Source organism: Cydia splendana, chromosome 20 (genome assembly GCF_910591565.1).
Source record: "Cydia splendana chromosome 20, ilCydSple1.2, whole genome shotgun sequence".
Taxonomy (NCBI): domain Eukaryota; kingdom Metazoa; phylum Arthropoda; class Insecta; order Lepidoptera; family Tortricidae; genus Cydia; species Cydia splendana.
Window position 1 is genome coordinate 14920209 of NC_085979.1, and position 27132 is coordinate 14947340.

Consider the following 27132-nt stretch of genomic DNA (forward strand, 5'->3'; position numbering starts at 1 on the left):
TTTATTTGTCTTGTAAGCTCCAGCACGAGACGTGCATAAGAATTTGAATTATTATTTTATTCTCACTGCCTATGGTTGAGAACAATTATTAACCTTTTGACTGCTTTACGTCTTGTGAACAAAAACGACACTTACACGCCAAGGTAACGGGCGCAAGCGAGCTAATGTAAACCTTACTTCAAAGTTTCAACGTCCACCATAACACTTATAGTTGTCCTTGGCGCTGTGGGCAGGACTAGTAATTATTACTTTAGGTGTTCTTGGCGTTCAAAGTGTTAAGTAATTTTGACGTCCAAGGGAAGAATCGTTCGTGGCATGGAAAATAATTAGTCTGTGATGTTAGAACAAAATAAAACAGGAAATTCTGTATATGAGCATATTTAATATTTTCTCTTCAAAATTGTAAAACTCACATTTTGAAATTGCAAAAATTATAACTAAATTCTCATTTCGTAATTAGTAACAATCGCCATTTTGTATTTTTCTCCATTTTGTATTTTCTCTCGAACCAATAATAATAGTAAACCATTTATACATCTCTAATAATAATATATATTAATGTCTAACAAATTCATTTTCTCAACGTACTCACCGCCACTTTCGTTTTTCGTTCCCAACATCAACTTCACATATTATTTGTAATCAACTTTTTTATAATACTCTAAACATACTTTTTACAATTTCTCCATTTACACTGACTACGGCTCCCTTCTCGCACCAAATTATGTATTTTAGAAAAATATTGGAATGATATTCAACGAAATCAAGCTTACGAACAACTTAGCTTAACTTATGATCAACACCCAATCAGCAATTCCATATCCATAGGTACAATCAAGTAAATACAAATCAATTCGAATCTTTGGCAATTTTATATTCAAAAGTGAATTTACAATTTCTATTTTAAACTGGCATGACAGCGTTTATCCTATTGAGAAAAATGGCAAAATTTAAAACGTATTTATACAATTATTTTGTGGGCTGCACAATACTTTTGATCAGTGTGAAACAGGCTTCTGCTAACTTCGTACCTATGTGTTATCTTCGCTGGTTGTAGTCTTATCACTATGACCTAGTATATTGCTGTATTATTTAATTTAACGTTAACGACCTGGTCTTTTGGACTAAGTGAAATAGGCAACAAGCGACGGACGCATATCATAAAATTGTGCATCTTATTGCTAAGATGTAATTTCCAAGCGCTTTTTATGGATCGAAATGCGTAAGTCTATGAGACTTTTTACCACCATCGACTGGAAGTCGAAATAAAACTGAGATTGCCCACTGCATTAAAACTTCTCACTGATAAAAAGTATTACAGCTATAAACTTATCTCGCAACGTAATAAGCGTGTATGTGTGTAATTATTCTATTATTTATCCTGTTCAAAAATTACTCATTAAGTTATTTAGTTAAGAACTTAGACTGGCCGGACAACTAAAGGCATAAAGTTTTATAACAAAATATCTTATTATAATAACGTTAAGTACGAGGTTTTGGGAATTAAATTAAAACAACAAATTAGGCCAACCCTAGTGATGTCTCACCATTTTCCAGAAGCAGATTTACAAAATGCCATTAATAACAATTCTTACTCTTTCAATTCAGATTTTTTCAACAGTATGTGGCATTTTGGACATTTGGTACTTACTAAATATGTAGTACAAAGTGGTACCCAATATTATACAAATCTGATAATTTTGCAACCCGATAGAGGTATTTAGAAATTTAGAAATATTTCAAGAAAAATGAAACTCTTATCTCGTAAACCGTAAGCAGTAACTAACATTAACCTACCTACAGTACTTGGCCATAAAATCTATGGTAACAAATAGATTTACACTGAACGTAAACATACTGAGCAAAGCGAATATTTATAAGCGCGGTCCATATTCCCGCGAGTGTGGGAATATATCCGTTTGTACCATGATGGGGGTTCCCCGCGAGTGTGGGGGCTGTGTTGCATCAAACAAATAGGGGATGGCCAGACGGTGACCAACCAAACTTCTCAAACATCGAAGATCATCATTACTAAATTTGGTAGCAAACCGCGTACATACGGTTGGAAACCAGAGAGATCACCTTGGACGGAAGCGTTGTTGCAGACCATCTGGCCGCCCCTTCAGTTTAGTAACGATCAACGACAGTACTGTTCATCAGAAGACTAAAACGAGCCTTATACAAGCACGCGCGAAGATACATTGGAAATTAGGAATTGGAAGAAAGATAATTTTGATAGTGTTGATTACGAGAAATAGATAGGTCTGGTATCGATTTAATAATTGAAAGTTGAATTACTCTGTTAATGTTCCTACTTGATCACTTTCCAATGTTCAAGACTGAATCTTATTGAATAGTTCAAGTTTTGTCTCGAGATTTTTAAATATGTGGAAACTGAAGTTCAGTGCGACATGTCATGATATTGCATTATTCGAATTTTTAATACTAAAATTCGACCCCGACCTATATTTAAAAGCTTAGAAACCGAAAGATAAATAAGAATATATTACTCATATAAATACAACTAGACCACTAATCGTATAATACAAAACAACAAATAAATTCGTGCTTCTTAAGTCTAGAATGCCACTTTAAAACCTAGTATTTAAACTCTGTTAAATATAGTTTACCATGTAAGTGAAGTGTTTGAAACCTGAAGAATGGAAATGATAAAATACTTGGGCCTCGGCTAGGCCTCTCTGCAATATTAAGTACCTTTTATGACGAAAGCTGCCTACACGTTTGTTTACTAGCCAACTTAACGCACGAAGCGACTTTGTCTTTAACCCTAAAGTGTACTTTCACGCACCAGGCAAGATATCGAATTTTTAACCTATGTCTATTAAAATCTCCCTGATTTTTTTCTTAATCCTACATATACACAAAAATAATTTTGTACTCTTCCAACGAGTAATTTCTCAAATGGCAACACTTAGTGTGTTTTTACAATAATATGGCAGCTTTGTACGACGAGCTTACCTATAGTTTAATTTGTAGGACAGTAGTTAGTGAACTCTTTACGATACAATAAAGGTCAATCAACATGATGTGTTTGAGCAAGTTTTCATACAGAGTACGTACACATAACTCCAAATTATTGTATGAAAATTTGCGCAAGAACTTCATAGAAGTCAGGGGTAAGCAACCTTGCTAAACTCTTAGGAGCACCCAGAACCTTTACTGAAATTTAACACAGTTTAACAAGGTTACCAACGTCTTAATTTTGTCACGATAAAAATATTTAGTAAATTGCTAGTCAATTAAATATATAAACATGCATTACAGTGAATATTAGATAAAAAAGAAACCGTAATACTGTAACAAATAACAACTTGCAATGAATTATTTCTAGTAGTATGTTTGAAGAAACTTATGTTCCTGTTTTATAGATAGAGTGTCCAACCGATAAAATTGTCTATATTAAGCCGAGTAGGACTACTCTAGCAACTCAGTGTTATATTTAACCAACAACACAGTAAACTGGAAAATACAGCACAATTTTCGTTTGACAAAAGTCACAAACCTAATCTATCGTAATCTTAAAATCATGAGACCGAAAACTCAGCAATCACATTCCGAGAAAGCGAACTCAAAGGCGCCTAAAATTTATCTTTTCCACCACTTAGACCAAAAATTGACACGACAACGTCAATAATAACTTTCAAAACCGCACCGAAAGTCCACGAGACGAATTTTAATCACAATTTGTACTAGCACAGTTCAGAAATATCCAAATTTGAAACCGAATATATTGGCGAGGTCGGTTTTGGCTTCGTCCTAGGGTTGGTTGAGGAGGAGGGTCTCGAGCTCGTCGGCGGAGCGCAGCAGGAAGGCGGCGGACTCGCGGTAGCCGGTGATGAGCTGCCGCACGGCGCCCACCTCGGCGCCCGACAGCTTGTGCGACAGCAGCGGCTTGCTGAGCGGGGCCGCCGGCGCCGAGTGCACCGCCGCCGTCGCCGGCGCGGGGCTCTTCAGGGACAGGTCTGTTGGCGCTGAAGGACGCATTAGTTTATCATGTGCCAATATACTCTATATTAATTTTTAATTTCAAGACAATGACAATTACGAGTAGGTATTTAACGCTAATTCGATGAAAGGATTAAGGATAGGGTCTGTCCAAAATTGAAATGTATCTATCTATTGTTCACATTCTCTCTTCAAAAATGTGTGATCGAACTAACCAACTGATTAAGTAGTAGACGGTATAATAGCATTAGAACTCACCGGATAGATTGGTGGGGAAAGAATGCGTGTGCGCCGCCATAGCGGACAGCAGTGCGCTTTGGTACGCCGCCATCGCCGCGTTCACGCCTACACCTGCAATTAAATAAAAGGGTGTGTAATGTTTAATATAATTATAAAAAAAACTATCATACATTTGTTATAACGCCATTTGATATATTATTATATGTTATAATGTAATTTTTATTATACGTTTCCTTTATTATATTGTGATTTCATCTAAACTGTCATTGATATAATGCCTAATGTAATATAATTTTCAAATAGTATATAGACATGTTTTATAATGACATTTGTTATATTATATTTTTGTATAGCGTAATACTTCATACAATTTTACCAAGTATAAATACATATATTGTATAACATTTTTTGTCATATTTAATTTACTGATAACGTAAAGTTTTACATACTTTTTATAACTAGTACGCAGCCCTACTGATTTTGCTAGCTATTTTATTCTAGGGAGGTCGCAGGTCTAACCTAACCTAACCAATTTTTTCACGGTTTTCGTTCTGCGGGGGCCGCAGTTCAAACCTAACCTAAACCACTTTTTTGCCAGAGTATTTTATTCTACGGAGGGTCAAAGTTCTAACCTAACCTAACCCTCCTTTTGTTAGGTGGTTATTCGTTTGTGCGGAGTCACAATTCCAACCTAACCTAACCCATTTATGTCATGCAACTATTATGCCACACAAATAATTATGTGATGTCACTTGTTATAACAAATAATATGCTTTAGAGTATGTAATAAATATGACAATGTATATTAGACAAAGTGTAAAGATACCTCATGACCATTATACCAATAATATCATTATGTAAACCGTTAATTAGGTATTACGGTAGTATGCCATTTATTACGTTATTCAAAATAATGATATATCAAACTATAATATATGAAAAGTAATTATAACAAATGTAATGCACCCTAAATAAAAATGTAGGTGTCATTTGAATCTAAGGAAAGCTCATTATAACAGCGATGCTATGAGACCATCTGTAAGAAAAGGTTCTTTGGATAAATGTTCAGACTTAGTTCTAACATGCTAGATTAGACGCATGGTCACCGGGAGAGTAGATTTACATGGACAGAATAAAGATGGGGTTGAAAATTTTACCAAGACCACACTAAAAGCGATTATCCAAAAGGCCCAGAGTTGGGCCACCTGTGCAGTAAATGATTAAGATGATCATCTATAATAGTGCAACTTCCCTCAGATTAACCGCGGTAGATCAGCAGTTTACAATTACATTGTGGATGTGGACAGTACGATTGGTATTACTATTATCAACTTCTCGTATTGGAAAAACGTGTAGTCAAATTCAAACTAAGAATATTACGTCAATGAAACCATAGTTTACAGAATACTAAAAGCATACAATCTAAATCCGCTTTCTGCTTACCTGATGGAGGCAATGCTGATAACGTGGACAACAGGGCGCTGTTCGACAAAGCTGTGGCCGGATTTGTGTTGGTGCTGAAAATTAATGGTCATTCGTAAATATAAGATCGCTCTTGAAACAAAGGAAGATGATTATTTTATGATAATAAGCAGAAATCAATTGATATTACCTCTGACGCCCAAAAGTCTGCGGTGTCCCGAACGTAGATGGGAAAGACGGTCTGAACAGCGGAGCCGGAGACGAAGCGGGGCTGGAAAAGATCATCGCTTAGATACCTTCCATAGTTTAAAAAAATAAAATAAAAATAAAAACATTTATTTCAGACTAAAGGTCCATACATGGTTAGTGAACATTAAAATCTTAATAATATTGATTAATACTGATTGTTGTTACAAAAAAGTGACTGCGAGATGCTTCCATTCATGACACTACAGTAATTACTAATTAGGTAGGTACCATCACGCTACGCGATTGTTGCGCCATTTAGGGTCCTAGCTAAATTGGTTGTTCAATACTTACGCTATAGAATTTCCAATTTGGCATTAACCCTAAATGTCATAACAATCCCGTGTGGGGACTGTACATACAGGTCGATTCACGAAATCAGGCATGAATGGAATGAATGAGTGAATGAAAATATCTGTGTGTATCACGTTAACCAATATAATGGTGGCTCTGAATGTATAGTGTATAGCGATTTAGGTGTCACTTATACAAAGAAAATTTTCGTATTTTGTCCTATACACTAAGAGTCTTCAGTAATTTAGATTTTCCGAAGTCTATAAAACTTTGTATGTAAGTAATTTTGCGTGTAGTTTTATTATGAACAAAACACAACTCACCTAGCAGTCTTACTGCCAGCATTCCCATTAGCGTTGTCCAGCTTCAGACTGTTATTATTCAGCAGCGGGTTCTCGAGTGTGGGGCTGACGGAGGGCCTCGTGGTGTCGGCGGCGGCCTTGCTGTGCGAGGAGGACGTGGTGTTGGAGGTGGAGGTGGCGGGCGCGGAGGACGGGTTGATGCTGTACAGGCTCAAGAACGAGGAAGCCACTGCTGAGGTTGCTGTCGTGTCTATGGCCTAGAAATAAACACGCTACGTTATGCCCGTTGTCCTGATATTTTGTTCAAAATAGCATGAGTAAAATAAGGTCGATAGTGTGGTGAAACGTACCTATAGTGAAATCCAATGAATAAAACAACAAATTGTTAACCATTTATAAGTAGGTATACTCTACTTTTATTAATCCGATATTAGTGGATAACAAGGTTAAATGAGTAGCTAGTTTTCAACATGTTCACTTTTTTTTTAAACTACTCAATTCCCGGAAAAAATATATTGTGTCCTCAATTTAGAATTTAGTAGGTACCTACATATAATAGCGAAAATTGAGTAGGTACATAGGAGGTGACATTGATCGAGAACGACCGAGTGTAACGAAATGCTGTTTCCAGTTTTCTGCTGCAAATGCGTTTGCGACTTAGGAGAGCAACAATACATCATCCTTACCAGCATCGACGACTTCATCGTCATTTACCACTAGATGAAACTGTGGTCAAAGATACTATTGTAAATTAAAATACAAAGTTCAGTATTTACCATAGGCGTGGGCACAGTGGGCATGGGCTGGCTGACGGGGTCGAGTCCGAGCCGCATGCGCTTGGCGTTGAGGCTCTCGTTCTCGCACGCCTGCGCCAGGATGTGCTCGGCCTGCACCGACGTCAGGTGCGCGGGCGTCGGCCGCACCTGCAACAACCAACAGCATTCGTGGTTTCAACAGCGTGGATAGTCAGGCATCAATAGGGAATATTACGCAAAACTCTGCGTAGGGGGCGCCACTACAACTATCTATCACAATCTGGGGATCTACCGCGAAACAAGAAAATCGAAATTTCGTTATATAACATCTCTATCACTCTTGTACATTCGAGCGATAAAGAGGCACATAACTAAATTCGATTTTCCCGATAGGCCCTCGTTAACAAACCGCCTTGATGCATCAATGTCATAATTTATTGTCTGTGAAAACTTCTCAAAAAACAGTATGTATAAGTTACTCTATAGTTTACTAGCTAGCTTAGTGCTGCACTCTGGCGGTAGAACATCGCAGTAATACCCCCTATAGTAGCGGATTAAAGTACACGTCAAAAGTGCTTACCATTTTATAATTAATATAATAAAAATAACCTCATAAAAAACCGACTTCAAAAATCATAAAATAAAATACGATCTCATTTATCTTCGCTAGCAACTGATATGTTTGAAGTTGGTGCCAAGAAAAATCTTAAAACCGTCAACACACTGTCGAACCGAATGTTAGCCCTGGTGCGGTTCGATAAGAACGAAATAAAGCTGTCAATTACCTAGTTGTTTGGGGTATAATTTTGAGCAGTCTTGTAATTAGAGTTGCTTTTAGAGGGTGGCTGATTGATATCTAATTTCATCCGCTACTATTGATGTTGACTGAACGTTCGTATTTGGCTCACAGCTATGTTTATAATTTTTATAAATAACGCTAAAAGAATATACATTTCCTCGTAATTTACACTAAATACTGATCTAATTTGTTAACTAACTTTTAAATATATCATTATTATTTTCTTTCAATCAGATAGCCATTCTTTAATAGTTTAAAAAAACGGGTTGCACTCCGGGAGTGCCGGCAGAAGTGAAAACTCAATGATATTGTAACAGTTTTTCGATCAGGTCACGTGTCCGTCATACGAAGCGTCTTACGTCTTACGCTGTCGGGAGTTTAACATTTTCCCCATCACAAAAAGTGCACAGCGCCGCTAAAGAAGTTTTCACTTCAAAAATTACTACAAAGGTTATCAAAAGTCCGAGATCGAACCCTCACCGCAGTGTCCCAAGCGTTGGTGGTCCCCGTGGCGTTGCCGCCGTTGCCCGTAGTCGGGCCGTCGCCGCGCACCTTCTTGTTTCGCCGGCAACTCTTCAGATACGTCCGGATGCGCTTTCGGGCGCGCTCGGCAAACTCCGGAAACTGTCGGGTGCACGAGTCTATGATGGCCTGGATCTTCTCTTTTGGCTGCTTTGAGATGGGAACTATCCGGTCCAAATTTTCGTCGACGAAGAGGCGGACGAACATCTGTAACGAAAAATGTGTTTGTGTTAAACAAGATAGGATAGATATGAGCCGTGAAATAATATTCATATTAAATTCATATTGATATTTATTATTTTATTAATAATGTACAGTCACCTGCCATACCTACTGCGTTACACAACGAAGGCTGCAAAAATATCTGACACGATTCTATTTGTAGAGCCATATGAGCGTGTCACATATTTTTGCGGCCTTCGAAGAGTAACATATCATTGCAGGTGACTGACATTACACGTCAAAATAACTATAATCTATAATCATTATAATATGACCTGGAGTACTAATTAACAAGTTATTTGAATAAGGCTTTTAAAAGGATCCCTAGAAAGAATACGAATTATTTAATTAAGTTTTTGCTGTGAATTCATAATATGCTACCTACTTATTTAAATTATTTCTTAACGAAATCAGGAAAGCGTTAGAAGTTGGCACCAAAGTGTCTCGGAATAACTCAAGCATCATATTACACGAGCATAGCATTAAGTTCTTGTTTCCCGATACTAATGAATTCATAAATTGAAGATCTTGATAAATGATCTGATTTTATATTGTACATACCTACCTTACCTAACTATACAGTGTCATTGAATAATATCTAAATCGAGAATCTAGTACTCGTAAATCGAGCATTTCGGAAGAAATACAGTATACTTAGTTCTTACATTCCCAAGATTCTAAGTGGGTAGGTACAATGGGCGCTAATGGGTTAGCCATACTTTTTTTTTAGTAGAAATACAAACATTGTTCTTAAATTGTTATTTTAGGAACAAGCGGCCGACAAAGAATATAAGGGCGGCTTTTACTAACCGCATCAACATCTAGAACAATAATTGCAATTACTTTAACGCCTTGATGCAATTATAATCGAACGAGCGAGCGAAGCGAAGCGAAGTTCCAAGACCTTGCAATAAATCGCACGCGATTTTCGATCCATTGCGGATAAGTGTGCAACAAATTCAATCGCTCCATATAGTTTTTGGTAAGCCGCAGGTTCTCCGTTCGGGGCGATAACCGGGGCAATTTAAAATTCGTTAAGAATTCAATTAAAATTAAATGAATTAAAAATATCACTAAATTATATACAATCAGTTAATTATGACTGGCACCCGTATGTGGACACTTACACAGTTACTCATACAGGGGCATTCCAGCCGGTCCGCGATCATGGCTAGGACGCTGTTGCGGCTGGCGCGCACTCTGCTGAGCATCGCCGCGCACCACTTGCGCAGAGTGGTAATAGGTATTTTCGACTCTAATACTTACATTAAAAGCTTTAAGCCGCTCCGGATCGTGGTGCTGCGGGTCGACGCGGTCGTCGCTATCGTCGTCGGAGGCGCCGGCGTCGTCGTCGTCTTTCGTGCGGTCGGACGACGAGGTCTCGTCGTGCGTGGACGCGGGCTCCACCGGCGTCGCTGAGCCCACGTGGATCGGACTCTGAAACGGTAGGTTTCTGATGGTTTATGCGGGTTTGGTCAGAGTTGTTTAATTTAATGAATAAATAATACAGCCTATATTCGTCCCATGTGCGAGAGGACTTGGATTATACCTACATTTTAATTTTTTCGTGGATGTAATTTCTTCAGATTTCCTCACTATGTTTTCCTTTACCGAAAAGCTAATGGTAATAAATATCAAAACTTGATATGATATTCCTGTCTTTGATTACTTAGCTGTGGGAGACCACAACATTTTTTCTGTGAATTCTCATAAACATATGAAAGCCTTAATGATTAAACACTACAAAGCTAGCTACAAAGACCATTTACCAAGTTATAAAGATGAAACGCTGCTCAACCTTAAAACTCACCGAATGGCCAGTGGCCAGGGGCGTGGGCGGCTTGGGCGGCTTGCTGCCGAGGCCTAGCGCGCTGTGGTACGAGGCCCAGAGGTCGGCCATGCTGTCGGCCCCGCTCTCGGTGATGTCGCCGTTGCGGCCTGCAAGCATCGACAGGGAAATGGTTAAGTTGATGAACAAATTAAACGTTTGATGCTTTGAATATATAGGTACCAACTAGTGAATGCTTAACAGGTCAACGCGCATGTGTAGCATATCTGTAGTTATAAACTCATCGTTTGTTTACCACCATCGTGGTATAAAAAAGAACTTAGGATTAACACTCAACAACTGCATTTACGATAGGTGCCAGACGAACCAACATCTTTCTCTGGGCATCATTCTGGGCTCCTATGAGATATATTTCTTACCCATCTCGAAATCAATTGACTTTTAAAATGAGCTCACAATTAAGGCAAAACATTTACATAAATGATTAGCTCACAATATACTACGGTTTAATAGTTAAAATGATCACAAAGGGGAGAAGATTGATAAAATAACGGCGTAATGCGAACATTTAAGGTAGTTGTGAGGTATAAACCATTAAATAAACCATTTGTATTTGTATTTGTATAAGACATTGGCCTCATCAACGGTTCATTGCAATCTTTTGTTAAGTGACACCTGTTGCAAAGAAACAAACACTCACTCTTGATGTAGGTATTAATATTTTGAAAGTATTTTACCATATAATCTGTTTGTCACACAAATGTATGCTTTATGAGACACTATTTAAAATTAATTTGAAAAGACTCACTTGCATGAGTTAAAAGAAATGTAAGAACGTTACGAGTTATAAAGTTACAAATTTAAGGATGACTCACGCTAGACCAGACCGGGGCCGGGTCGGTTCTACCGGCGCTTCGTTTTCTATGGAAAGCACCACGTGATCACCGATCTGCCGTCATAGAAAATGACATGTCGGACGCCTCGGCCCGGGCACGGCCCGGTCTAGCGTGAGTCATCCTTTAATCACTTTATTTCAGTTTGATTTTAGCGGATCTCAAGAGCACCTATTTCAGAGTCTCATGTGTGTTTACTTTAAAAACATTTCTTAAAAAAAAAATTTTTTTTAGCAAATGGTCAATACTGCCAACTTCTGTGTACTCAATGGAATTCAATAAATAGTAACAAAAACTTTGCTATATTCTCCAAAACGTGATTTTGATATCGGGTCACCAGACAAAGCATGGAGAATTAATTCTAAATCCAGGTTTCCAACATTTCACCTACGAGGGGTACAGTAAACAGAGCGTAAGTCGCCGGGTCAAGCAACGTTTTATAAATAAATATCAACCGTATTTTCACTGGAGAATGGATCGAGAAATTTCTGAACAGTCTAATTCGTCAGACGGCAAAAAGGTTAGCCGCAAAAGGCATTTCGATCCGCTCCTCCAGCTGATAGACTTCGCACGAACATAAATATTTATAAGCCCCTCAGGTCTTAGTTATTTGAGCAAGCAACCATTGGACGTACCATAATTTTACTATGAACAATATTCAGTATGCACGGCCAGTTACCAAGACGGTAGAAATTAATGAGGGTGTACAGAACGCACTCGCCGGGGACCGGTGCATCCGACTTAAATGTCAACCCGAACGAGTCTCGTGCCTATAAATAATTTGAGAAGGTGCCTGCGCCGCCTGCGCCCCTACACCCTCGGACACTCTCAATATGGCTTCGGCAATAAAAATAGCTAACGGGCGTTCCGTGGATAGCATTTTGCCGTGGAAATTATGCAAGTAGCCGGCTAATACTCCGATGGTATGACAAATAAACGTGCTCGTTAGATGGACATCAGTTTTTACGCCGACTTCGGTAAGGTAAAACAATGTTCGCCGTTAACGAGAAAAGCATAATTACCTGCGCATTGGATGATGACTCCGATAAAGATTAAAATAGCGAAGCAGTTTTTTAAGCTCACACGAATAGTGAAATAGCTTTACCTTGTGTCTGGCTGTGGTAATTCCATGCTAGCAACATCATTTTCAACTTCTCTGCGTCTTTCGCGAAGGCCTGACCTGCACCAGATCACATATGCCAATCAATTTCAATGTCCAAATTTGGAAATTTCGAATGGTAATATTTCAAAAGTTAAAGCCAATTGTTTTCGGCTGGTATATTAGCGCATTTTGAATTGTTATTTAATTTATTATTGCTTATGGTTTAATGCGTAAAATACCACCATTAAGTTGATTTGATGCAAGTGGCTGAAAAGTGTGTAAGTATAGGCAAGTAGAACATCGCAAATTAAGATAATACTTACTTGAGAAGTTATCATCATCGTTCATGTCTGCAGGCTCTGGTGTTAAATTATCCTGAAACAATAAAATAAATCGAAATTAATATTTCATTTTAATAGGTAGTCACAGCTTAAAATCATAAGGAATATTTTCAAACTATCCTTTTCCCGTTGGGCGCTTGGCGTCATAACAGTAAATAGGCGATCAAGGCACCATAGGATCGTAAGGATAAATAATTAATAAATTAGCGAAACGGTCGGCAGTGACCAGGGCAGGTCAACGTTCGGGTCCGCGGTCACTAATCGATAGTGCTTCGAATGGACAAGCCACTAAATATAGCTTCGGAACCATCACGTGTGCTGATCCGCTGATACCTGGCCGTACCGCAGCTGTCCCGGTGTTTCGGAAAAGTAACGGGAGATCAGGCGTAAATATACTGTTTTTCCCTGAGAGAGATTAATATTGTTTTATCTCGCGAACTAAAACTACGACGAAACTTAGACGGTGTTACATCTGTTTTTAATTTGTTTGTGTACGGATCTACGGACACTAACACTAATAAATGTGCCCAATTTAAGTGCATAAACCGATAATTTGCGGTTTTCTTTAAAGGGTTTAAAATTTTAAATTACCACAGTGGTTAGATATAAATTCACATGTATGTATAGACGGGTCTTTCGGGTCATTCCCGAATTTATTTTATTACCTTTATTTACCGACGTTTCTACACAGGTTTCGCTGGTCGTGAAACGTCGGTAAATAAAGGTAATAAAATAAATTCACGATAGACCCGTCCATAAATGTGAGTTAATATGAATTCTTAGATATGTTTTAACTTTCCCCAGAGAGCGTTATTCTAAGGTCGATTTTTTCATATTCTAATTCTAGAGTTATACTAATTGGGTCTAGGATTTTTTCATAAACCCCAATGTTTCAATAACATTTAGCAAATAAAATGTAGCTCATATTTTTAATGTAACTCATAAATGAAAGGCGACGACTATTACATCAAAGCGTTTCATTGTAAAGGGCGTCCAGATTGACCGAGTGACATTGGGGGAATGAGCGAGCGAAATCCCTCTAGTACGTAGCACACACACACACGCACAACATCGGTTTTGTGTACGGGAGCGCTAAAATGTTACTTAGCTTAATATTTTTACTACTCAATATACCAATACTTTGTAGGGTTGGTTTTTGTAAATTATTAAAGGTTTTGTAAATCCAGGCTTTTGTGTAGATAGTAAACTTATTTAACATCACGTAGTGCATACTCCAAAAATTTGGTGCGTTTTAAAATTAGCTCAGTCAAGATTAAGTATATGTAGATTTGACTTCCTATTTTTATAAACTCACTCAACGATTCGGTTCTATTTTCTGAAAGAGAGAGTAGATTAGTTAGGTACTTAAATAATTCCTAATTTATATCTCTAATTCATTTCCCGAATCGCGCCGAGTATCTTTACGTTTATTGGGCTTGAGAACGCCGACGTACGAAGGACCATTTCATTTCCACTTTAGTTTAGTTAAGTGGTAGAATAGTGTAGGTACGTACAGTATACCTAACTAACTAACCAAACTGAACATGAACAACTGAAAATTGTCAAGATTACTTTTGTAATCAAGTCATTGTTACTGAAAGAAGCGCCATCTTAGTCGCAGCAATTTCAGAGCGCTAACTTACGAAAACATACAAGATTTTCATTCAACAAGTGGTGCCAATGCAGGGCATCAATGGACCGCGGCACAACCAACAGTCAAGGAGCGTTAACTCGATTAACGATCGCTATTTCAAATTGAAATGTCTATAATTCCTTTCTTTTGTTTGTAGAGGTATATATTTGTCGGATAGTTTAAATAACAATTAAGGTTTCTTGTGATTAATACAGATTGATATAATTTTTATTCATGCCATAGTGATTGAGATACGCTGTTTGCAAGTAGGTTATTGATAAACTCCTTAAAGTACACCTAACCTAATTACCTACATGTTTGAGACTTGTAAGCGTGACTAGTCAAAATCAATTAGCCAATGCATGTGTTGGCAGGGCTGCGTACTTACTTAAAGTACCAGGTGTACATAGATAGTTAGGTGGGGTGACGAGCGCTATCGACCGTCCACCGTCTTGAGGGCGGTGGCCAAGGACCGCATCTGCTATGCGGACACTAAATATCCGTTGACCCTTCCCGCTTATGTGCTCCTAGTACTTATATATGTTAGATGTGTTGAGAACATTGCAATTTACTCTGTAATTAATTACACCTCAATGACAGATAAGGTGCAGTGGTGCGTGCGTTACATATACGCATACCAATATGTATATGTATGTATAAGTCGTCATGGTATGCGTTTGAAAGGTCAGCATATAACTATTACGGAGTAAGACTTGTCAAGGATGGACGGACAGTTTATTGATGGCTTCTTTATAATACCGCTGTCGTAACCCTGACTTAACCCTCTCGTTGTTCTCTTTGTCGTGCGTACCTACACATTCTTTTAACATTTTTACTTAAATTTGCGAAAACAGTGAATGAAATTTTGAGTATTTAATTAAGCTTCGCTTTGGCTTATAGTTTTTCACATTGTATTATAGATTAGGTACAGTCACCTGCAATAATATGGTACACAACGAAGGCCGCAAAAATATTTGACACTATCTTCTTTGTAGAGCCATAAGAACGTGTCACATATTTTTGCGATCTCGATGATAAAATGAGGACATGGACACTAAGATGATGGAAAAATAATTAAGAATCAGCATAATAACAAGTAAACCTTAAAATATACCTTGAACTTCGACGTAAAAATAATTGCAAAAATAAAAAAAATGTTGTAACGAGTGACGGCCATTGCGTTCATGTGAATCAAAGTTAAAATTAACAATTAATGAAAAAAAAACTAAAGCTAGGTGTATTATTTCCAGGCCGTGCGTTCGGCGAATAAATCGTGGAATAACCTAGTTTTCGATACAAAATAACTGCAAAATTTCGGGAATCCGCTGGCTATGTGCTTCGGCCCTGGTATGTGCTGATACATGGCCTGGCTATGTACTGTGGTGCCACCCCCTCCCGCCGCGCCTCCCGCGTAGTGCCTCCCGCGAGCGCGACACTAGCGATCGCTAGGGTATCGACACTCGATAGTTGCGAAGTTTCGACAAAGATTTAAAGACTGAAGTTGATGATTTGTTAAATGCGACGGTCGCTTCTTTCTTCCTCTCAGTTCTAATAATAAACCTGAAACCTGTTCAGAGTATAAATTTATTACATTTTAAGTAAAGAAACCCTGGTGCGGACACCGGAGGCCTTGGTGACTCTATGTTGTAATCTTACTGTCCGATTCGAACTTTAAGATATGTCAAATATTTCGGCTAGATACGATATGGATTAGATATGTCAGTGTCAAAAGTGAGTGTGAAGAAACGTCACATTTGACACTGACATATCTAATCCATATCGTATCTAGCCGAAATATTTGACATATCTTAAAGTTCGAATAGGGCCGTTAGATAGCAATGACTTCATAAAATTTCCCGCTAACGTTACTCTAGCCCCACAAGTTTAGGTAGCTTTTAACCAACTAATACGCAATAACTTTCACTTGATTTTCACGATACACACATCTAACATTCAATAAACACAATCAACAAAGTAAAACAAAGGTAAACACAACGTCAATCTACTCTAACTAATGACAATTTATCTTCCAGACAGTTACTCGTCCCATCTATCGTAATGAAAGCCGTTTAATATCAATTAGGTGCAAATCTTTTATCCCTGACAAGCGCAGAGTCGATGTTCCATGTCAATCAGGTTTTATCGATACGCGCAATCATCGATAGCGCGCTAGAGCACCAGCAATCAGGTGGCAGTCAGCGTATAATCATTAAATACCCACGCGGAGGGGCGCGATGACGCCCGCGGCGCCACCCCGCCCCGCCACCCTCGCCCAATTATGAAAACACGGACAAAATACATTTAAATTTGGAATGATTTTCGAACACTGAATAACGTTAATAGCATGGATGCAACGAATCGATCATCGATAATGAGCTGCGCTGCAGCGCCGCGCCCCTAACACTTTCTTATACGTAGGTATTATTAAGCTAACTATAACTAGCTACGCGAAGATGATGTGTATCGATTGTTATGCGTATCAACTCACTGGTTCGGAATCAGCTAAGCATCTAATTAACCAATTATGGCAAGTTGCTATGTCTAGATGGCTTTGAGAAAACTTTGTTAGACTATACACACACACTATAAGAGTACATATAGTTCAACTGTAAGCCAATGAGTTCAGCCAAAGCCAATGAGTTCAGCCAATTACGTGACCTAGTAGCAAGAAAATAAGGCTCAAATAACAAAAGTTGGAATGGCAGGAGTTCATGCCAGAATATTTTCGCTAACGGAGCACTAATAACGCTGCATGTTTTTTATTCGCCGTTTTAGAACGTTTTCCCGTCTCGACCAGGCGCGCAGAGGCGACTGGAAAGTCTTCGCGGTCTTTCAAAATAAACGGCTTCCTTTAGCATTCTGCTGGCTCGGTAGTTCCACTCGCGCCCCGGTATTTTTAAAGCGGACAGCGCCCCCCCGTGGCACTCGCGGGGTTCCCCCCCTACACCCACGCCAACACAGTAATACCATAACGGGTGCGAGCTATGACGAGATTATCTACGTACACGCGTACCACTATTACCCATACAACAGTCGCTTATGTACCGGGAGTACATGGGCACATAAGCGATGACTTGTGTACATAGCGACATCGACGTGCCTGCCCGGGCCGTCCGGCGTCGACGTGATGACGGTTACGTTAAATAAACTCGGACAAATTATTTTATTGTGGGCAAGTCTTATAACTGAGACGGGCCAAGAATGAACGACCGAGAGTCAGTATCTATATTTCCAGACAATATTATCGAAATCTCATGTTACTATCAATAGTACAATACTTTATAATAACTAAGTTATACCACGTTTAAATTTGACCGGAATGAGAAGTAGTTAGAAAACAAGAAGCAGACCTTGACCGTGACAAACTTTCCTCGTCAAAACAACGATAAAATACTGACACAACTTTTTGCAAAGTAGGTTGGGTCACTATATAGGAAAAGATTAAGATGCTTCTTAAAAGGGAACCCTTATGCTACGCTTACCATTATCAAGATTCTAGTAAACTGAAGAATTTGGCTTCAAGAAAAGTTCTCATTTTAAAACAAATCAATTAGTATAGCAGCATTATTTTAGCTCGTTTTATTCGGGTAGGTGATCAGTTATAAAGGTGAACTTATTACATTCGCTTTTACCGATGCGTAGGATAGACAGCTCAATCAAAACTTGTGATCATTATTGTAAATCAAAAATTGCTACTCAGTTTAATATGTAAAGATTCACTCTTGCTGTAGCAGTGGGTAAGAATAACATTTAAATTATCATTTATTAAAGTCATCCTGCTTTACGGTATAAATCTACCGAAGCAACTGTTTATGGGACTAACTTAACAATTTCACATAGTTCAGGCAAAGAGAATTTGAAATAGAGGAATATTGTCAAAGTAAATTACGTAGTCAGTACATTTACTTACATTACATTAACACTTTTAGAACGCCATTTGACTTTATTACTTATTTTTTCACTGATATGTTTAAATTTGTTAAATGTCTAAAAGTATCGCCATCTACTCGAGGATAGGCTAAAGGTATGGTGCCATATTTTCGAGCGATGGCGCCATACCTTTGGTCTGCTCTTACAATATTGCTCTAGTCTAAATTCTCTTTGGTTCAGGTAGGTACCTATTCTATCCACATTATACATGTTTATACGAATGTTCGTTGGGAAGCACTAAACATAGAGAATCGTAGAAGGGTTTCAGCGAAATGAAACAAATGAACCACTTTGTAAGTACAGCCAGCAACAGACGAAGAGCTCAATAAAACCTACAAAACTCTTGTTCTCTGAGCTACAGAGTTGGATATAGGTACTTAAAGTTAGTATCTGTGCTGCCAACTTTGCTAGTGAATTTAAAGAATGGAACTACAAACTAGCATGGCAATGTCTGTAATATACCAAACTGTTTTGCGTTTGGACTAATTATCTAATTATTATAATGTTAAACAGAAATTAATCCAACTAATATATTTAATTCGTTGAAGCGGTAGAGGCTGAGTGGATTTGACGTCCAACTTTCAATCCGGAGGTCGCGGGTTCAAATCCTGGCTCTTACCAAAGAGTTATTATTTTCAGAACTTATGTACGGAATATCATTTGATTTTTATCACTAAGCGATAAAAATCTAAGTGATAAAAATCAGCTAGCTTTTCGGTGAAGGGAAACATCGTCATCTGCGAAGAAAAAAATCAAAAGTGTATCTGTATGTGATGTCCCCAACCCGCATTGGGCCAGCGTGAGGACTGTAGTCCAAGCCGTCTCATGCATGAGAGGAGGCCTGCGTCCAGCAGTGGGACGTATATAGGCTGAATTATAATATAGCTATAAAGCATATGTTATGGACAAAATTGTAAACGAAAGTTAAATTATAAAAACCCTGACATCGAATAGTAGAGGATTATTATGAGTTTACAATTTTCATATCGCCGATGTTTACACAAAATGATTTTCATCGTGCTAAAATAAATATTGTTTACAGGAAAAAATTGGTTGGTCGGTTGTTATTTTTACGTCAGGCATGAAAAGCCAATACCACCTATTCAGCATTAATTCAGCCACAATAGAAAGCAGTGTAAAAATATTTCAATCATCTAACAAATTAAATTAAAAGTGTTAAAATAACACACATATTGGCTATAACTCCCTGTCCACCTAGAATCACACCCTTTATAGCAAATATGGTAGAAAATATTGCATCTATCTATCTAACCTGAAAGACATGATTATAATTATAATCGGTCTCACGTCGCGGGCTGATCGATCTGCGTCTTGCGAAGGGTGCATCGCCTCATGCCTACGCTACGCCTAACTTGAACACCTATACCTACCTACATATTGCTTATGTGCGAAGTTGGTGGAAGATTATAAGAAATAAATAAATGTTAATCTCTTAAAATGTTAACGTTTACCCTAACACTTAAGTTATTTCACCTTGGTTAAATCTTATAATGCCATGCCGCAGGTTGTAAAGTATAAAACAATATTGAGCAAAGCACATCGGCTGGCAGGATCTAGCGTCGCCATGCCGACGGGACGGCCTCACGTGCTGCACTTGCAATATCGTTCAGGGTTCTTGCAATATGCCATCATGTTGTAATTTTCACATCCCAAGATTAAAAACAGATGAGGTCTTCATTTATTTGTGTCAGAATTCTAAAATGTTGAAGTTTTGGTACCATAGTCGAGTAGGGCTACTTTAAACGTGTTTTCACTTCTCATGCTCAAAAAGTGCACCTTTATGTCGTGCGTAGACGACATAAAATTGCATTTTATGCTCTAGAGCATAAAGTAAAATCATCTATTAAGACCCTTATTGACTTAGCAATAATGTCCAAATTCTGCCATACAAACTGCCAGCCCTGCCGGCGCGCCCCCGACCGGCGCTCTCCCGATCGGCGTGCCCCGCGCCTCCGACCGGCCCAAGAACAATTTTCTTTAGTCTTGAATAAATACATTAATATAACCTAAAATATTTGACTTTTTTGTATATTTTCCTCGCAATCGAAGTGAAAAGCAGAGTGTTGCAGAGTTGCAACGTTGCAACAATAGTAGATTGTACAACAAGGGCATAAATGTCCATTTTTACCCTCGTCTACTATTTTGGTCTTCGCTTCGCTCAGACCAAAAAATTGCCTGGGGTGAAAGTGGGTCACTTTATGCCCTTGTTGTACAATCTACTATTGTTGCAACGTTGCAACTATTTATATAGTGCAGCATGTGCAGGCTGTGTGAGCAATAATCCTCGAGAGTTATTTCTACATATTATTAGCTAGCAGAGGGTAACATTTTGAAAGATTATTTTGTGAAGCAAATTGAATACTCCCCTGCTCGCTTAGCGAATACGGGTGCGAAACCGCGGCGTTACCGCATCGCAAAGTACCAGGGCGCGCGAATCGCGGAGGAGGCGAACCGTACTCCTAGATACTCGCATTTATGAAAGGGGAGAAGCGGGCGACCTCGAAAAACCAAACGGGGGTCGTATCTACGTCGAAAAGCATCGCGAATTTCACAAAGCGGCTTCCTATTCCTAGTTACAGGAGTACCGTTGGGGAGACGCGGTTTCGAGGCGCCTACCCGTGCCTGTTCTTTGAAGTGTGATAAACCGTACGTACTAAATATGGATATGGAGGAGTGCGTGCCGCTAGGATCGCAGCTCCCCTGACACTCCAGCCTGCCAAGATTTATAAGCGCGGCTGAAATTCGCAAGCAAACTCGCTTCGCCTGACGCGCCACTGTAACGTAATCGAAGGCATTTTTTGCTTTCACCCGCCTTTCGTTTTAATGATCATTTTTGACGGCTTAAGAAGCTGCATTACGTTAACTTTGTTTTTATGAAATTCTCCGGAAGGTTTCCCGGAGGCTTTGCTGAAAACTCTTGGAAAAAATGCGCTTATTGCAGTTGTACAAAAGTGTGATAAAAGACAGTTTTTAGGGTTCCGTACCCAAAGGGTAAAAACGGGACCTTATTACTAAGACTCCGCTGTCCGTCTGTCTGTCTGTCACCAGGCTGTATCTCATGAACCGTGATAGCTAGGCAGTTGAAATTTTCAGAAATGATGTATTTCTGTTGCTGCTATAACAACAAATACTAAAAACAGAATATAATAAATATTTAGGTGGGGTTCCCATACAACAAACGTGATTTTTATGCCGTTTTCTGCGTAGGTGGTACGGAACCCTTCGTGCGCGAGTCCGACTCGCACTTGGCCGGGTTTATATTGTCACTAAGTAACCAAATATTAAAGTAAATCAACTGCAGGTGTGCAATAAAATAAGATATTTAAATCAGGAGGTGTATCACTTCGCATTTAAATCGATTCTACTTTATTGTTTTAGAACGCAATTAATCATGTTTATTTTGTTTTGCAAGCTGTTTAAGAGAGTTCAACAATAATTTGCACGCCCATTGTATTTACAATAATAGTTTAGCTATATACTAACCTAGATTAATGTGCGAACGTAAACACAACGTGATTAAGTGTCAAATTAATAAAATAATTCGCCCGTGTGCCGGCGACGCAAATGAGTTAGGCACATTTGGTAAATTGGGCCAAATTGCCCACTCTGTCCACGCCCGCCGTAAGTATACTTGTTTACAAATACTTTTAGCTTGAATAATTGGATGATGACCGGTCTATTTACCTAAAGTCGCTCAATATACATGGTATGTATTTGGTTGTCTATTATTTCCTTATTACTTTTATAATTGAGTTAATTTAAATAAAGATACATAGACACATAGATATACTGCTCTCACAGAATCATACCCCTTCACGAAGGCGGGAAAAAACACATGTAAGCTATCCATTATGTTAATAAGTTTTTGGCAAAAATTTCATTTTTGGTACAAGCTTTTATCGCTGACTGTACTTTTCTAACGACAAACAACTAATACTCATCGAGACAATTCTAAAAACCCCTAACACAATTAGGTTGCGTTGTTTCATCACAGAGTTCCTATGGCCACCTCCTGTCTCCATCATCAGATCAGCTCGATGGTACCATAATATTGCATTGTCATCCGATTTATACATGCATGGAAAATTTCAGCTCAATCGGAAACCGTGAAGTGGATCAAATTTAACTTGCAAGATTTGATTACAGACAGACACACAGACAACGGTCAGGTGAAACTAAATAAAAGCTTATAAAAAGTTAATAAGTTTTTGGCAAAAATTTCATTTTTGGTACAAGCTTTTATCGCTGACTGTACTTTTCTTACGACAGACAACTAATACTTATCGAGACAATTCTAAAAACCCCTAACACAATTAGGTTGCGTTGTTTCATCACAGAGTTCCTATAGCCACCTCCTGTCTCCATCATGAGATCAGCTCGATGGTACCATAATATTGCATTGTCATCCGATTTATATATGCATGCAAAATTTCAGCTCAATCGGAAACCGGGAAGTGGATCAAATTTAACTTGCAAGATTTGATTACAGACCGACAGACAGACAACGGTCAGGTGAAAGTAAATAAAAGCTTGTAAAAACGCCCCAGAAATATCAGATTGCGTTGTTTTGCCATAGGTATACTACTCGTAATAGTAATGAACATTAAATGTTTTTAGCACACTTTATAATAATTGAATGAAGTTAATTGATAAATGTTTAAAATAAAGCGTAAATAGAACTCTATATCTAGAGTCCTTACTCTTTATTATATCAAAAAGCTCAGGACGCTCATTCTCTTGAAATCGAGTGGTCAATACCAATAGATTCCAAATTTCGATCGCTCGTATTTATTTCAAAAATTAGCATTTCGCCGTTTTCCACCGATTTTCGAGTGACGAAATCGAGTGATTGTAATTCAAAAATCGACCCCCAGATGAATCGACATGAATTCTTGTCTAGATATATTTAGCAAGTACGCTTGATCAAAGGATACACTTATGTGATGTTTAACCTGAGGCAGTGTGTTGGGTAAGTAATGTGAATAACAATCCAGCATCGCCGAGCACAGTCAATTTGACACACTTTGAATGTTAATTAGTCCAATACAGTGTGGACCAAAAATATTTAACATCTACGTGTTTAAAATATAAAATTCTATAAGTTATGAAATAGCCTGATTATCATAGGTTTGTTTAATCAAATCTCATCAGTTAAATTTCCTCACGTGGCGTTTAAACTTCGTGAATTTTCATAATAATGATAATTATTTATGCAAAACTTTCGCCAGGCTTTAAGTAACTAAGGTATTTATTTTTATATCATGAAATACAGTCATGGTTATTTGTTTTGCATAACAGTGTACTGGCTGAACTTTAAAAACTATCTCAAGGCATATTCCTTTATTCACCTACACTACTTTTACAAAAACCTGTTTTTCGTAGCGTTGAAAAATCCTTTGATCTTTATACGGCAAATAAAACTAAATTGGACGTGATATGCGTCACGCACACGTCAAGCATAACTAAGCGCCAATAGCCTAGCGCCATGAATGCATAAGTAACCCAGAGTTCGAGTTAACCTCAGCTAACCTACCTACGAACTCTTAGATTAAGAAAAATTCTCGTGTCACCTACAAAAACCTTGGCAGCTAGCGGGCAAGGCTCCGTTAGTAATGCCAGCCCCCTGGGCCGTCTCCGTCTGGCTGCTCCAGTAATTACGCCTCCCCCACCCCCTAGCCCCCTACGGGGATAAGTAAAAACAATATTTTTACGCGCACCGACCAGGGCACCAAAAGTGACAGATATAAATTGGGGGTGAAAATGGAATTAGTGTGTGCTTCTTGGTGTTGGTTCGTTATCAGACACTCGCCCGACTCTCCCATATTATTATTGTAAGGGTGGGACATATTTTTTACGCGTTGCATTAGAGATATTATGTTATATCTGGATGTAGTCTTTACGTCTGGGGAATGGTAAGCGGCGCTTTCATCATGAGTGGGTTGATGGCTCAAATTTTGTTTCTCGTGTCGGTTTACATGAAGTTTCAGGGAACACCTAATTGTGCCAGCTTCTATAAATACTTTCCGGATAGCACCAAGTAAGATAGACACGTGCAATAAATTTTAAATCCTACTTGTGTAAATTTCTGGAAATGAATTATGTCTATTAAACATCTACATTTTCAGAAAATAAATATGCAGGATGGGTTCGTGTTCAATTCTGTCGTAAACATTTTTATACACTTTCCTTAGCTTATTTTTCACAACACTCCCTGAAACTAAAACCCCTTCAATAAAATTAATTTTAATAATCCCGCGATCTCGAGCACTTGATGGAAGATGCTTTCATTATGATTTGATTGCTTGACAAACATGCTACAGACGACCGAGCATTCGCAAGCTAGTTATTTCATGAGTAGTGTTAATGTATATTAACATTAATATACATATTTCCTCCATACTTCTATTATAAGTTTCAACTTGAACAGTGCTTCAAGAAACTTTAATTTGAATCGGATAAGATAGCAACATCTAAATTGTATCTAAATAACAATGAGATTATCAACCGTGCATAATCGATTAAAACTTTAAATTCATGAATGTGCACGTTTAGTTTAGAAACGAGTCTTGCACAGGGTATCAGGTGAACATGTGAACGATGTGGCTACCAGGAATGTAGCCGCGAGAGGCGCGCGTTGAATAATGTACACCGCACAGGCCGTCTCGGCGGACACCGCCGTCATATTGCTGATGCCTCGGTAAGCAAACTTAGAAAAACAAAGTGTAAAATGCACATGTAAAGTGGCCAGGATTCTCATTGTGGCTATTGTCGGGCTGATTTAAAAAAGCTCTGTGTACACCATTGTGAGGACTCCTATTCAGTAACCGACAGCGTCAAAGAATAATACATATTAATAATATAATAATAAATACACAAGTGACTCAGGCTTTCTACTACCTTTTCATTGCTTGCTGTACAAACAGCAATACTCCTAACTGTAAATCGGTGGACCTCATTACAAAAGGTTTAAGGTCCACCGATGTACAGTTAACAGTGTGGGCGATGTATCCTAACCTTAAGTTAAGAGCAATGGTCGCTGAATCCATCCAGGCATTTAGTAATTGGAGACGTCATGGCTGTTATTTTCTGTACAAAACAGTCTGCAGATTTTTGCGGGGGAGGGGACGTCAAATGTTTTGCTATTTCTACATGATTTCTACGTAACGTACAAATAGCCATGTCAGTCCATACAAAAGTTTGCAGAATTGCGCAAGGTTTTCGGCAGAGGGGTAAGCTCTTAAAGGCGACTGCAGTTATTAAATGCTCTAAGAATAAAGAGATAATAAACTTGTTTCGTTTTATTTCTAAATTAACGTATCTAATTGTTTTGCTGATATACAAAACAACTAGATATTTATTACAAGAAATACCCTTTCCCATAGGCACTTGACAGCTAGACGGATCAAGGCTTAGTTCTCAACTTAATCTTGGTCTTGGGTTTTCTAGCGCTACTGAATTCTTGATATTACAAAAGGGACTTACAAATCCATTAAGCTTACCAAGCAAACGAATATTGAATGTCATCAAATTATAATCGTCGTAACTGACAATTTCTAGTGCACATAAACAAAAATAATGTGTCGTGTATAGATATGAGACAAAAGGACAAAACCTGCCAATGCGGGTTTAACAGGGAAATCTCGGTGATGTAACTGCAAAATAATGTATTTGCAGGGTTGCCAATCCTAACCCCGCCTGTCAACTTATCTGTCCGTATTATTAATTTTCAATAGGTATTGTGTGGACGCGTTTGTATGTGATGTGAGTGTATAAGTACTACCCGCATATAAACGGTATATTATAAACCAAAGATTGATCATTAAAATTTACTCAATTTATGCAAAACATTCTGCTGGTCAAACGACGGAAGCTTTAAATAAGATATCTACATTACGATATTTGGTAAAAAATTAATTAAAATCTTACCCGGTTATTGACACAGCAAAATATTTACTCGTAATCTTGTACCTATCAAAACACGTTTTGATTTCTAATTATACTAGTACGTATAAAATTTGTAAATATCGGTATATGCAATTAAATATGCACTAGCGTGGCGAGCCCAGCAGACCCCGGGATGAGAACTAGAATTTTATTTATAACCTAGGCCATCTCACAAAAAAAGACATGAATTAAGTAGCGGTCCAGAGTTGTAACGCGACACAGACGCAGACGAACATAAATGCAAAATGTACATTAGAAGTGATTTCATATTCAACAACCATAATGGTTTTTAAAGGAAGAAGCTTAGTAATTACAAACATACTTGAACAATCATACTATTTATAACCTTCTTCTTCTTCCTCGCGTTATCCCGGCATTTTGCCACGGCTCGTGGGATCCTGGGGTGCACCGCTTGCCAACTAATCCCATGATTTGACGTAGGCACTTAGTTTTTACGAAAGCGACTACCATCTGACCTTCGAATCCAGAGGGAAAACTAGGCCTTATTGGGATTAGTCCGGTTTCCTCACGATGTTTTCCTTCACCGAAAAGAAACTGGTAAATATCAAATAATAATATACTTCCTACTTTTATAACCTGATTAACATACTTATCACTTGTGTAAGTAGTTAAAATGGTTCAATTAAGTCCATAAATAAAGATTCATCATTCGCTTGCCCTTTTCCCATAACTTGAGGTAAGCGCAGCATG

General features: G+C 38.3%; 1 protein-coding gene across 4 annotated transcripts in view; it reads right to left on the reverse strand.

The window, feature by feature from the left end:
* Positions 1-362: 362 nt before the first annotated feature.
* The window catches only part of LOC134800532 (nucleolar protein 4), a 157801-nt gene continuing 131031 nt past the window's right edge, over positions 363-27132 (reverse strand). For 2 of the 4 annotated variants that reach the window (XM_063773009.1, XM_063773010.1), the window contains 11 exons: positions 12876-12927; positions 12556-12630; positions 10579-10706; positions 10035-10205; positions 8505-8753; positions 7247-7393; positions 6492-6727; positions 5819-5899; positions 5650-5723; positions 4225-4317; positions 363-3992 (listed from right to left, as the gene is read on the reverse strand). In XM_063773009.1, coding sequence (XP_063629079.1) covers positions 3778-3992; positions 4225-4317; positions 5650-5723; positions 5819-5899; positions 6492-6727; positions 7247-7393; positions 8505-8753; positions 10035-10205; positions 10579-10706; positions 12556-12630; positions 12876-12927 — 1521 coding nt within the window. In that variant the 3' untranslated portion in view covers positions 363-3777. The remainder of the gene's footprint in view (positions 3993-4224; positions 4318-5649; positions 5724-5818; positions 5900-6491; positions 6728-7246; positions 7394-8504; positions 8754-10034; positions 10206-10578; positions 10707-12555; positions 12631-12875; positions 12928-27132) is intronic. The other 2 variants (XM_063773011.1, XM_063773012.1) reach the window with 2 other exon arrangements.